Source organism: Bos taurus, chromosome 14 (assembly GCF_002263795.3).
Source record: "Bos taurus isolate L1 Dominette 01449 registration number 42190680 breed Hereford chromosome 14, ARS-UCD2.0, whole genome shotgun sequence".
Taxonomy (NCBI): Eukaryota; Metazoa; Chordata; class Mammalia; order Artiodactyla; family Bovidae; genus Bos; species Bos taurus.
The window spans coordinates 77193718-77208364 of NC_037341.1; the positions used below are offsets into that span (position 1 = coordinate 77193718).

General features: G+C 38.3%; 1 protein-coding gene across 1 annotated transcript; it reads left to right on the forward strand.

The window, feature by feature from the left end:
• The first annotated feature begins 289 nt into the window (after nt 1-289).
• Nucleotides 290-11306, forward strand: LOC784254 (carbonic anhydrase 1). The gene is made up of 7 exons (XM_002692828.6): nt 290-422; nt 909-1106; nt 2850-2968; nt 5722-5817; nt 7079-7141; nt 9608-9763; nt 10615-11306. The coding sequence occupies exons 1-7, from the start codon at nt 386-388 to the stop codon at nt 10729-10731; spliced, it is 786 nt and encodes a 261-aa protein (XP_002692874.1). The 5' UTR covers nt 290-385; the 3' UTR covers nt 10732-11306.
• The last annotated feature ends 3341 nt before the right edge of the window (nt 11307-14647 follow it).

Consider the following 14647-nt stretch of genomic DNA (forward strand, 5'->3'; position numbering starts at 1 on the left):
CAGTCCTTTTTAACTGGAAATTCAAAGCATCATGTGTGATAACTCAGCCATATCTTCTACTAACATGAGAATGACAGGGCTTGGTTTTGCAGAAGCTAAGATTTTGATATTTCTCTTTAACAATATAAGAGAATAAAGCAATTGGAATTGACCTTACCTTTGTGAGCTTTTTTAAACAATACCTTTTTTTTAACATGCATATACTTCCTGATAGATAAAGATGATGAAATAGTGGGCTGAGTGACTAACACACATGCACAAAGGCAGAGACTTTCTATAAAAACCCTGTGAACTGCGGTTTCAGTTGTCTATCGCACACTCAGTTACAGTCAGTTATTCCAGGTATTGTCTTTGTTTTCAGGAAAAGAAAACTAAGTAGAAGATCATGGCAAGTCCTGACTGGGGATATGATGGTGAAAACGGTAAGCATTCTTCTGCTCATGTAGATCAAATAACGGCTTCTTCCCTTTTCCAGGAAAAGAGATATTGAGCACTTAAAATAACGGTAAAGTCATAGATTAACGGTTTGAAGTGCCTTTGACTTACACCAGCTTTGCATACGTTCTCAACAGTCGTCCTTAGGGCCCATGATTGTCTACAAAATGTATTCTGCCTCTTTTCTCCTCTCTGCCTCTCAGCCTCTCTCCCTCCCTATGTATGGACAGGTCTATTGCTAACAGCAAAATATGTACAGTCTGATCCCATAGACTATGAGACTTCTGTCAACAAAGACACTACTTGCCAGTGTGGCACAGAAAAGGGGCATTCTCACACCTGGGATTTCCATTAAGCTAACCGGAATACCATTTGAGATACCTGAATAAATCCTAATCTAGTAAAACTATATTCCTAAAACTTGGACTCAAGCATTAGATCAGTTTTGATTGTAATCATGTTCGTCCTGGTAGGTCCTGAACACTGGGGCAAGCTGTACCCCATCGCAAATGGAAATAACCAATCTCCTATCGACATCAAAACCAGTGAAACCAAGCGTGATCCCTCTCTGAAACCCCTCAGTGTCTCCTACAATCCAGCCACAGCCAAAGAAATCGTCAACGTGGGACATTCCTTTCATGTAAACTTTGAGGACAGTGATAATAGATCAGGTGAGCCAAAAGGTCCTTCTAATTTGTGTCTTTGACTTTACTGGGGAAATGTAAACAGTAGGGCTTTCAGAAACATGAACACCCATATGCAGTGGGTGCACACGGGTAGCATTGATGCCATCTACTGAGGTATCTTGAAGTTTTAAAATATTTCCAAGTGTTAAAGGTGATTCTGGGGACTCCCAGCTCAGTCTTTTTTCAGCCCTTCTCCTTCTCAGTGACTCTATTCCATCTCTTCTGGTTTCCAATATCTTTATGCTAACTTTACACCCTCTGAATAAACAGTACTTTTTCACAAAATTCTGTGAATCATCATGAATATAAAAACTGAAAAGGCAAATATTTTCTAATTGAGATGAGGTTGGAGGAGTGCATTAGGCAAGAAATACAGATCCCGATGAGTATATTTATTTTTTGTGGCCAGGAAAATGGCTCCCTAACAATGAACTGCTTCAGTTCAGTTGAGTTCACTCGCTCAGTCAAGTCTGACTCTTTGCAACCCCATGAATCATAGCATGCCAGGCCTCCCTGTCCATCACCAGCTCGTGAAGTGCTTGGGTACCAATACCAAAAACAAAAAAACTGGTCTTGGGTGTATCTTGCATGGAATCATTCTGTGCATAAGTATTTTTGTCTAGCTTCCCCTCTCCCTATTAGATCATAGTAACTGAATTATCTTCATCTCCCAGAATCTAGCATACTTCCTCGCTCACAGGAAAATTCTCAAAACTGTTTACTGAATAATTTATTAAATGACAATTTCATAAATCAGCTCTACTATCAAAAGGCAAAGTTAGTCATAGCACTTTCCTTCAAGGTTCTGAGCCTAAGTTTTAGACATCCTGGGGCTACGTCCTTTGTTAATATTGGATTAGGTCTGGTACTATGTGTGTTTTATTACTCATATGGTTGGACAGACTCTCTAAAGCAAAATGATCCTTCCGTGTTAGAATTTTAAAAGTGACTCTACCATCCTGCTGGAACTTTCTTTTGGTTCCTGGCTACTACTACTACTACTAAGTCACTTCAGTCGTGTCCGACTCTGTGCGACCCCATGGACGGCAGCCCACCAGGCTCCCCTGTCCCTGGGATTCTCCAGGCAAGAACACTGGAGTGGGTTGCCATTTCCTTCTCCAGAGCATGAAAGTAAAAAGTTAAAGTGAAGTCGTCAGTCATGTCCGACTGTCAACGACCCCATGGACTACAGCCCACCAGGCTCCTCCGTCAATGGGATTTTCCAGGCAAGAGTACTGGAGTGGGGTGCCATTGGTTCCTGGCTAGGGGTTCTCAGTAACGCTGTCAGAATACCCTCTTGTATATTGATCAGTTACAAGATACGTGCAGAGTGATTTGTTACTAAAAATAAATTGCTAGATATCTTAATGCATACTGTCCATTACTGTCTGTTGTAAGAATGAATGAACTTATAAACTAAAGCAGAATCAAGGAAAGAGCTCTAATCCTAGAATTCACTCATCTTCCAATATGTTTTCCTGAAAACAGGAAAAGATAAAATTATAGCCCATGTGCTGAGAACCATGTAACTCAAGCACCACCTGAAGGTGCTCTGCACATCTGAAGCCCATCATTGTGGACACGGGGAAAAACCAACAAGACGGAAACTTTGGACTACTGGTTATTTTCATTTCTACTCGCCCCAATTTAATGTTAATTTGTATTAAATGCAAAGACAAGCTGGAGCTCATGACTGTAACACTAATAGCAGTTTCCTTTTTCTTCTAGTGCTGAAAGGGGGTCCTCTATCTGAAAGCTACAGGCTGCGGCAGTTCCATTTTCACTGGGGCATCACAGATGACTGTGGCTCTGAGCACTTAGTGGATGGAGCCAAATTTTCTGCAGAGGTAATGTAGCGTAGTACGTGAGGGAGAGCTACACAGAGTCCTCCCAGAAGTAGCACCCTTATACCATGTGGATGTGTGTTAGTCGCTCAGCCATGTCCAACGCTTTGTGACCCCATGGACTGTAGCCCGCCAGGCTCCTCTGTCCATGGGATTCTCCAGGCAAGACTACTGGAGTGGGTAGCCTATCCCTTCTCTAAGGGATCTTCCCCACCCAGGGATCAAACCAGGGTCTCTTGCATTGCAGGTGGATTCATTACCTGTGTGAACCATCAGGGAAGTCCCCCTTATCACTTAAGACACAATTTCAATGGCTCCAAAGGAATGAACTTTTGGGGGCCTATAAAGAATTCCTAGGCTCATTTAAACTTAAACAGTGACACACTGCATTTGGCAATAGGGGAAACTTTTTCACGTGAGGGAGGCAGGTGAATTTGCAGTCAAACTCCTGGGCCTCAGAATCCGCTTTCATTTCAGAATGTCTCAGAAACTGCTGCCTGACATCAGGCTAACCTCAAGGGGAGTTGCTGCTGTCCTTTTAAAGCTCTGAGCCCCAGGGGGAACACACCATCATTCTCTTCTCATTTAAAGGTTTTTTAAAGGTTTAAGTTTAAAGGTTCGAGTGTGCACACACCCACAGCAGAGGTGTAACCAGCCCAAGACACTCCATTAGATTCGACTAAGAGGGCCAGTTTAACCTCAGGAGTCATCACAACGAGCAGCATACTCTAGACGAGGGTTTGGGGCTCCCTGGCAGCAGGCCACTACCCTCTGGCCTCTTGACTTGCCTCCACATGGAAGTCTGTGATTCAGTTCAAGACATTCTGCCTGTATATCCACAGTAAAATCAAGAAAATGTGCATCAAACTCTCAAAAGAGGGTATAGAGACTGAAAACAAAAAACTTTTGTTCTTTGTATGCATGACTATTCAATAAGATTGTACCAGTACGGACTGGTTGGCTTTTTTGCTTTACTCTTGTAGAATGAATCTGTAATACACATAGTTTTGCAACAATCTTTTTTGTTTTTTTTTTTTTCATTTACCAATGATCATGATCATTTTTCCAAGTCAGTAGGAATTCCTAAAGTCTGTACGGTATTTCCATGTATGCATATGTTAGAATTTATTAACTAACTCCTACATAGGAACAATTGCAATGCCTTTCACATTTCATTCTGCTGTTGTTTTTTGTTCTTTACCAAAAAAATGGGTAATAAATACACTTGTACAAATATCTTACACACTGGTGAAGGCAATTGTGTAGGGCATTTTTGTAAGAGGGATTGTTAGGTTCAGAGTATGTGTAGTACTCATTTTGATACAACACTTGGGAATAGTATACAACTAAAACTGACTTTATGTTACACTAGAAAGCCAGGCTAGGAACTTTCAATGGTGCAGAAATCTATTACATGTTTCGTTTTTTCCTATTTATTTTTCATAAAATTGAAAGTGGACTGAAATCAAATGGGCTGAAAGTCTAAATTAGCAATAGTATTACGTCTGGGGGAGGATATTTGGCTGTATCTAAGAAATCCGGCAGTTGGTGATGGACAGGGAGGCCTGGCCTTGCGGTTCATGGGTTTGCAAATATTCAGACATGACTGAGCAACTGGACTGAACTGAACTGAAGAAATCTGAATCAATGAATCTCCTATCTAATTTGAGAAAAGTGAAGTTAATCCAGGCTGGAGGCGACAGGCACTAGTCACTAAGTTTGACATATGAGAGGGTAGGGAGGGTGGGAGGGAGACCAGGAGAGGGGAGTGGTGGGGAGAAAGACAGAGCGGAGACAGAGAGGAGACGTGTGGGTGGCGGGGAGAGGACTGCTTTGGTTTAGAGTCATCCAAGCGACCCAGTGATCACTTGACATTAGGTGGTCAGAAAAGACTTTTTCAGGAGTAGCATTTGAGTTCAGCCATAATTCAAGTCAAAATCTTCCCATTTTGACTTGACTTCCCAGAGGAAAGTCAGCAGTTATGCAAAGCCTTAAAGCTGTGGACTAAGTGCAAGTGTCATATCTATGCGCTGCGTGGAAGGATGGATGCCAATCAGTGGAGAAGAGTAAGAATGAATAACTGCAGTTTTCGGTTGAGCAGTTAGATGGAAGGTGATGCCTTTTCTTAAAGCGGGAAATTGAAATGGATCTGGAAAAGAGAAAGTCAAGAGTGCTAGTTTAGCTGTGTTAAGTTTGAGATGCATATCAGGCATCCATGTGGAGATATCAAGAAAGCATCAGGAGACGTGCACACGCACTTGGATATACAGGTCTAGAGTTTCACAGAGAAGGTAGGCAGGGGATGTTGGTTTGAAAGGTGTCTGGATACGATCAGGAGAACCTGCCCTTGGCCACCACTCCAGACATCTCAGGAGCCCCTTCTCACAAAGTTACCGGGTACCTCAAGTTAGAAAATTATTTCAGTTTTTGTCTCCAAACTAGTTAGCTAGAAATACTTGATCTTCTCACACCAAACAGAGAGGTGTTTGGTTTTTTTGTTTTGATATTGTGGAAAAAAGAAGTTCTACTTACTGGTTCCAGGATTTGCAACGTGCCCACTCTCTTCAACTCTATTTTCTTAAGAAAATCCTTCTTAAAAGTGCAAACATAGCCCTTCCTATGCCCTGGATAAGGGTCACACAAGTTTTGTCTACCCAAGCCAAGATGTATCTGTATATATCAACATGTTAAGGTCTAACCTGCTTTTTCCCTTCACCGTGGTGTGAACAACTGCTCCATCACGCTGTGTTTTTTAGCTTCATTTAGTTCACTGGAATTCTGCCAAGTACCCCAGCTTCGCTGATGCCGCCTCGAAGGCTGATGGTTTGGCGTTGATTGGCGTTTTGGTGAAGGTGAGTCGTAGAGTGTCTCGGAGCTCTGCTAAATTTATTCCTTACCAATCAGACCGCAAACTAGGGTGAAATAGAGCAGAGGGATGTTTGGTCTCTCTTTTTTGAAATGTGCCCGTCTACTAGTGACTGCACAGGTGAGCAAGCAGGTCTCTGGTATATGTTTGTTCCGCTGGACTTTCCCCTCTTGAAGAGAGAAAGCATTTCAGGCAGAGATGAAATGGGAAGCTGTTGGTGGCACTAATGTTTTTATTTTTCAGCTCACCTTTCACTTTTCTTCTAAACTTTCTACATCACAGAGTCAGGAGTTTATCAATTTAATTCTCATCAGGAAAAAAATATGAAGAGGACTTTTGTCCCATAAAGACAGTTGAACTGATATTTAATATGGAAGATTCAAATCTTCTGTAGGAGAGTCCCTGAAAAGTCCTATAGGGAAATTACTATTAAATTGAGGATATTTGGGTGACTAACTTTTGGAATTATAGTAATTCTAGTGAATCTTTATTGAACGCTTGTAACATACCATTCATTTCACTGATTAGAATTAATAGAACAGACCAAAGAGGTTTGCTTTTGTATTTTAGTTGTGCTAAATTCCTGTATTTTGACTTGCATATCTTTTCTTCAGTTACTGGTTTTAATTTTTTTTTTAATTTTATTTTATTTTTAAACTTTACATAATTGTATTAGTTTTGCCAAATATCAAAATGAATCCGCCACAGGTATACATGTGTTCCCCATCCTAAACCCTCCTCCCTCCTCCCTCCCCCTACCATCCCTCTGGGTCGTCCCAGTGCACTAGCCCCAAGCATCCAGTATCGTGCATCGAACCTGGACTGGCAACTCGTTTATTACATGATATTTTACATGTTTCAATGTCATTCTCCCAAATCTTGCCACCCTCTCCCTCTCCCACAGACTCCATAAGACTGTTCTATACATCAGTGTCTCTTTTGCTGTCTCGTACACCAGGTTATTGTTATCATCTTTCTAAATTCCATATATATGCATTAGTATACTGTATTTATGTTTTTCCTTCTGGCTTACTTCACTCTGTATAATAGGCTCCAGTTTCATCCACCTCCTTAGAACTGATTCAAATGTATTCTTTTTAATGGCTGAGTAATACTCCATTGTGTATATGTACTACAGCTTTCTTATCCATTCATCTGCTGATGGACAACTAGGTTGCTTTAAGTAACTAAATAGGATTTTACTTGGTAACCATTTTTATCTCACACTTTATTTTTTTAATCTCCAGGTGGGTCAGGCCAACCCAAACCTTCAGAAAGTACTTGATGCCCTAAAAGCAGTTAAAAATAAGGTAAATAGACTCATTAAGTTAGTTTAAATCAGAGAACAAGAATCTACAGAACCTCAGAAATCATTTAATTGCATATTTGATGTGAGGAGTAGGAAGTCCTGAGCAAAACCATCAATCCGAAAATCAAGGTGCTGCTTACACGTTCCTGGTTTCTGAGGTCTCTGAGCAGTGATTTATTTGGGTTTCGTTTTTCATAGTTACTGCTTATCTATTTCAGCAAGATGAAGCCTGTAGAAGAATGGTTTTCATAGCCTTTTCATACATTATAACTATGATGCCCACTGTCAGCTGAGAAAAAGATGAGTTTTTCTGATATATTTAACCTTAGCTTCACCATTTTGACAATAAAGAGTTAAATCATTGTCAGAGATTTGCCATTGACATTCACAGTTTGTAGAACTATCATACCTTTATATAAAATAAATCTAGTTCATGTTGAGTCCAAATAAATTACACTTTTTAAAGTGAGAAAGTTTACAGGTAAATAATCACTCAATTCAAGAATGTAAAAGATGATAAATGAAAAGAAAGTAGAAGGAAATGATTAATTAAGATGAAGTAAAACATTAATAAAATAAGAAAGAAAATGAATAATTACAGGTAAAATTTTATTAATAAAGTGAAAAACTAATTCTTTGGGGAAAAAACAACCAAAAAAGGGCACTTTTGGCACATTTAATGATGGGGGGAAAACAGAAATACAACAAATTATTACAAATAAGGAAATGGGTCATAACTCAAGATGCATTAGAAGGTTTTAAAAGAGAAAAGTTTGTACAGTGGACCCTAGAGCAACATGGGTTTGAACGGCACAGGTCCAGTGACCTGTGGATTATTTTTCTGATAAATGCTTGCTCCAGCACCACACAATGGTCCCTTAAATGAACCTGCTGATGCACAGCCACGATTATGAGGGACGACCATAAACTTATGTGCGGATTTCTAACTGCTCAAGAGGTCAGCACCCCAACCCCTACATTGCTCAAGGGTCAGCAGTACCACACTACATGAGCAAATTCGAAAATTAGATCACATAGATGAATGTCTAGGAAAACATAGAGAAACTGACTCAAAATATGTGGAAAGTCTAAATAGACCAATAATATAAAAAGAAGTCAAAAAGAGTAGTTTAAAAAAAATGTACCTAGTAAAAGAAACCCTAGGCCCAGACCACTTTATGGGGAAATGTTACACAACTTTTAATAAGCAATCATGCCACTTTGAACTAAACTGCCTAGATTAGGGGACCAAAAAAACCTAATTCAAGGAATTAATTTAATTTAATGAAACCTAATACACAAACTGGGTAAGAACACCACAAAAAGGATATCATAGGCCAATCTTACTTAGCAGTGTAGCTAAAAGGAATATTAAAATAGATTACAGAAAATCGTATTCAACAGTATGTTAAAAGAGCCATGCTTTCAAACTAGTAGAATTTACCCAAAGCATGCAAAGATGATTCAGTATTAAACTACCTCTCAATATAATTCATTACGTTAGCAAATTTCACTTGTTAGATGCTTGAAAAATGTTTGATTAAAATTCAGTATCCATTCCTGAAGAGTAAAAGAGAGAAAGAAAAATATTCCTCTAAAATTTAAACTGAACTTAAGAAAGAATATCAAATAGAAATTTGAAACAAGCATCAAACTTCGTAGTGAAATATTTGAAGCATTTTCATTTCAATCAAGAATAAGACCAGGGTGTCAATTGTGACCACCACAAAAGAACATTCCAATGATTGTCCATTCAATGTAGTTAAATAAGGAAAGAAATGAGTACATATTAGGATAAATATTAGAAAAACAGAGACAAAGCTATCATCAAGTGTAGAGGATATGATCATTGACATCCACCCTGAAAACTACAAAATCAACATAATTAATTCACAAGTTCTAATCAAGTTGACTACATAAAATATTAACATATGAATATCAATTTATTTGTATATACCAATATGACCAATCAGTAAAGAAACAAGAATAAAGAATATAGATGATAAACAAATGTTTAACCTCTGCTTATACTTAGCCAAATGAAGGAGGAAGAAGATAGATCAGTCACAATTCTAGTGTAGCGTATTTTCAGTCATGTTACTTTTACTGTTTGTATCTACAAACATGTTGTTGTTTAGTCACTAAGTGGTATCCAATTCTTTGTGACCCCATGGACTGTAGCTCACCAGGCTCCTCCGTCCATGGGATTCTTCAGCAAAAATACTGGAGTGGGTGCCATGTCCCTCTCCAGGGGATCTTCCCCACCCAGGGATCAAACCTGTGTCTCCTGCATTAATGGGCAGCTGAGCCACCACAAACATACCAGTCATGCAATACTATATAGTAGAAAAACTGATCAAATTCTTTGCTAAGACCTATCTACCAAATAATATGTATGTCATATATGCAATGATGTAAATATTTTACATCAGGGCATAATGATACATTGCTTTTCTTTTTCTTTCAGAACAAGAAAGCTCCATTCACAAATTTCGACCCCTCTGTCCTCCTGCCTCCATCCCTGGATTACTGGGCCTACTCTGGTTCGCTGACTCACCCTCCTCTTCACGAGAGTGTCACCTGGATCATCTTTAAAGAGACCATCAGTGCGAGCTCGGAACAGGTAGAATGTCAGAGGGGCATGTGGAAGTGCAAAGCAGGAATATCAGTTCAATTCATACTGAGAGCAATTATTACTGCCATTCGATTTTAGAGAGTTCCCTTTGCCTTTCAACTGAAAAAGATTTATTAGTGACATCAGGTCTATTTAATAGTCAAAAAGTAGAGTGTATTTATAAGCACTTTTTTCCCTCTATGTAGAGATTCAGAATTCCTGCTCTTCTTTTCACCTTAATAAGGAAAAATCCAACCTCTTCAGGGAACTGTGACTCTCCAGTGGCATACCTTGATCATTGACATTGGTTTTCCATTCTTTTTTAAAGCTTAAGCTCTTCAATATTCAGTAAAATATCTCATTAATCATTGTTTATAATTTTGATAAAAACTGCCATTGATTGAGCAGCTCTTTTCATCAGGTGCCTTACGTACATTCTGTCAGTCAAGTCTCACAGCAAACCTGCAGTGTGACCTGTTGGTATAAGAGCTAACACTTCTAATAAGCTACATGCCAAATGCCATTCTAAGAACCTTATCTGTGTTGAACCATTTAGCCTTCACCAAAACACAATGAAATAGTACCGTATGGAAACATAGGCGCCAAGCAGGGAAGTCTCTTACCCAAGTGTGAGGAAGCTGGAATGCTAATCCAGTCAGTCATCAATAATTTAAGCCAAATGCTTGGTGCAAAGACATGTGGAAGAACTGTTGGCTTCCTCCCTTTCCATCAGTGAAACTATTGCAGTCTTCAACCTGATTTTCTAAATAACATTGCATCAATCATATTAGGAAAAAAAAAAGTGTTCTGTGTGACATCAATAGTTTTTGCTTCTCTAAACATGTTATCCTTCCCCCAAGCTGGCGCAGTTCCGCTGTCTGCTAGCAAATGCTGAAGGCGATGGAGAACTCTGCATCAAGCAGAACCACCGACCACCCCAGCCTCTGAAGGGCAGGACAGTGAAAGCTTCATTTTGATGGGCCCAGGAGGAAGCTCATCTTCCCTCAAGAAGCACAGCTCTGCTTCTGACATAATCCTAGAAAACAAGCTTTAAAAACACGTTTATTTCAATACTAGCAAGACAGCCTGCTTGCGAATTTACTCTGCAGAACGCAAAATCTTTTTCTTCTTTCTGTTGAGCTCAAATAGTAATCTGGAAGTTCACTAAACTTGTGCTTAAATTCAAATCTATTGCATTGACTTCCTTATCTTGCAATTAAGGCATACTTGATTTCTTAATGACTTTTATCCCTTCCCATTTTATTCCATTTAATTGGACCAAAAAGCATTTTATCCCTTTCTTCTTGTCTATTATGTACTATACTTTTAAATGGCATTAGGTTTCTACTCCGTTTACATTCGAGAATCTTAAATGCTTTCATTTGCAACATTATTCTGAGGCAATATCAGGTCTATTACTCAAATATAATGACCTAAGAGCAGCTTGAGATGAAATGTTAAGAATTCATTTGCTTACTCTTGAAGACAAATATGCAGCTACGATGACAACTGGATTTTATATTATGATGAAATAAATGGCCCAACATTGCTACCGTTTGTGTGCTCTATTATAAACACCATGTATCTCATATAAGAACTGACACTTCTGGTTATTCCTCCACCTGTTAGCAAGGCCAATGGGGCTGTTCCATCATTATAACTAGTTAGCCTACATGAAGAATCTGTACATCAAATTTGGAAGGAAAATCACCTGTGACTTATTTTTAAAAATAATGAAGGAATCACTTGACTTAGAATCATATAGAAACATCACATAATCTTTTAGTCTGGTGTGTACTTAACCTGAAGTCAGTTCTTTCTGAAGCCATATCTACACTCAGAATTCTACAAATCTTGTGTCCAGCGTTTAGTTTTGTGATTTACTTATTTCTCTTCTTTGAGAAATCATAATGGCGATCAAAACCCACATCCATTCCCATGTTCCAGTCTTGTCTAATGTCACAGAACCAGTCAAAACTGCTCATGTAATCATGGTTAAAAAGACAGACAAACCAGATTCTTTATTGCTCTGAGGACATTAAATTCCTAGGAGACATCTTTGTACCTCAAAATCCTAGGAGACATCTTTGGAAATTTTATTTGGGCCCAGAATTTAAGTGAATCTTTATTAAAAATGGAAGGGCCAAGGAACACTTCATTTATCTCAGCCCCCATAAGCATTTTAAAGAATTAAATACTTTCTTTGCAAACCTACTCTGACTGTGTGTTTTAATATATATTTGCCAGATATTGACAAGGCCTGAAACAGGCTTGATAAAATTTTCGGCTTAAGTTATCAAAGGTCAACATGAGGGCCAAAGAAAGAGGAGTATGATTTTAAGAAATACCTTTGCAAAGAGGCTCAGCACCTATAACGTTTGAAAGTATTTTCTGAAAATAAATTGAACAATTTAAAAATAAATCTCATGGCAAGGATAAGAAAAGGACCTGACTTGATGACCCATATTTCTTTTTTAAGAAAGTTAAAAATGGATTCCAGGATTTAAATGCATCTGTAAGTCTTAGTATGGAAAGGGCAAAGAAGTGACAGAATATATATGATGGTCATCAAACCTTATCCCTTAGCTAAATGCCAGTTGGAAAGCATGGTTCCAGGTTACTTGCTTCTGCCAGAATTTCCCATATTTGGCAGGGCTTGCGAGGTGCATTATGGGAGCTGTCCACGTTTCTCTGAAGTAGCGGATAAAAGCAGCTGCTGAGAGGAGGCATGTGGACAAGACATCAGATCACCTAAGCATGCAGCTCGAATGTTTCTTTGACTCACGTTCCTGTTTTGTGCCCTCTCCTTTTGTTGCCAACTTAGGTGGAGGATTTGAACGTCCTGCAAGGATTCTCTGTCTCTTCCCCGATGTTTGGCCGCTGACTTTCTTTATGCCAAATCTGCTGGGCTTCTACCCATCCAGAATAATACTGCCAGCTGATGGGCTCAGCAATAGGTTCAAGAGTAGAAAGCTGCTTCTACTCCCTGGTGCCTTTTGTCTTAGGACCACCCTCTTCATAAATATCACGCTGAGCTTTCATGAAACCCTTTAGTTAATCTGTGAGTCCAGGTACCTCCAGCTGTTTTCTAAGTTGTTCATTTCGATAAGCTTCAGCAAAATAACTCTGAAAGCATTAAATTCATCAAAGAGAATTAGGGCAAAGGAAGCGAAGGGGGGAAATGTTGAAAGATTTAATTTCCTGACAGAACTCAAAAGAGAAAATTGTCCTTTCTTATAATTCTGGTTGTTCTATATTAGTGGTTCTTCACCCTTTGGCGATCATGGATTCCTATAAGTATGTGAGTAAAGCTATGAAACTTCTCCCTACCTCCCCACAAAATGAAAAGAATTCTACATATGTGAAATCTGACATAGATTTCTAGAGTATTTAGGGACTCATTCCCTTCTTTGGTTTCCCATAACAAAGTCAATCCTGGACCCCAGGACAAGATCCTGACTCTAAAGTATATATTTAAAAAAATGAACTACCACGGACTCCAGGTTTCTCTATCTCGCTTCTTAACATTTATTTTTGCTTTTGTGCCTCATTTTTTATAGCAGGTTCTTAGAGATAGAATAACAGTGTATTTCCAATATAGCTCATGAATTAACCCTTTGCTGTTTTTCTATTTTCCAAATATTATTTTGAGTTGGTATGAGGTCCCATTGTAAAAGAGATGAAAAATTAAAACAAAAAAGATAATCCAAACCTCTGTGAATTTGTTCATTTATTTGTGGGCAGACTAACCAAGAATTATAATGAGAGTATAAAGGCTTAGAAGAAAAATATCTTTTGAGGAAGAGATCATCAGATAATAATGGGTTCAAATAACTGAAAGTCATCGACACTCTTTGTATCTAAGACCAGGAAAGCATAAGGAAATACTTACATTCTGAACATTATCTTCATGATTATCTACAAAAACCAAATACTTAGTTACCTACTATTCTCTATGAGTCATTGTACTAGGATTTCCTTATTACTCTTATCAGATTTGGTTATTTTAAATTTCACAAGGTAGACAAAGAGAAAGACAGGCATAGATAAACATGAAAGCTGCATTTACTCCAGGACTGCTCCATTTGACATAATGGAAACATGGATGTGGATGTTTAACCTACTGCAAGAAAATAGTGGATTTTATGTTCCTAGGCTTCTATGGACACATTTATAAAGCTAAAGGGAAATGTATAAAATTAAAAAGATCTTAATAGAAATGTAACATACTTGAAAGAAGTTAGGAGAAATGGCCTCACGTATTTCTGCTTACAAATACCACTTTTAACAGAGAAGTAACTCATAGGAGTAACCTAAAGTCTTAAAGATATGTGCATACCCTCATTTTGAATCTTTACAAGTATCTTTAGTATCTTTATCCTAAAAGTAAACCGATGGACAAAGGGTAATGTTTTCAAGCATTAGAATGCTCAGAGCCCAAGTGCGCTCACTAGAGGTTTCTCAGAAAGGCATGTAGGCTAATCCCCTTACCAGGAGAAGGTAGAAATAGCAATTATGTCAGAGAGGAATAACCTTTAAGTGGCCTTATTTTTTCCCCTCAAAGACTAGAGAATATAACTTTCCCAAACCATCAGCAAATATTTTAATACCCTTTTAGAAGCAGATACAAGCCAAGCTATTTGGATATGTTATTTTCCATCATTTTATTAAATCACCCAAACTGCCAGCAAAAACAAACAAGCATACCATGCAGAAATAATGTTTAGTTATTCAGAAAAAATTAGTTAGAAAATTAGTTACTTTGGTGTATCTCACTCATACCCCATAATAAACCTGAGATGGATTAGATTTTTCAATGAAATAATGTTATAAAAATAAGTAAATATTTAAATATATGGTAAAAGAACTTTTTCTCAAATACCAAAGCACACA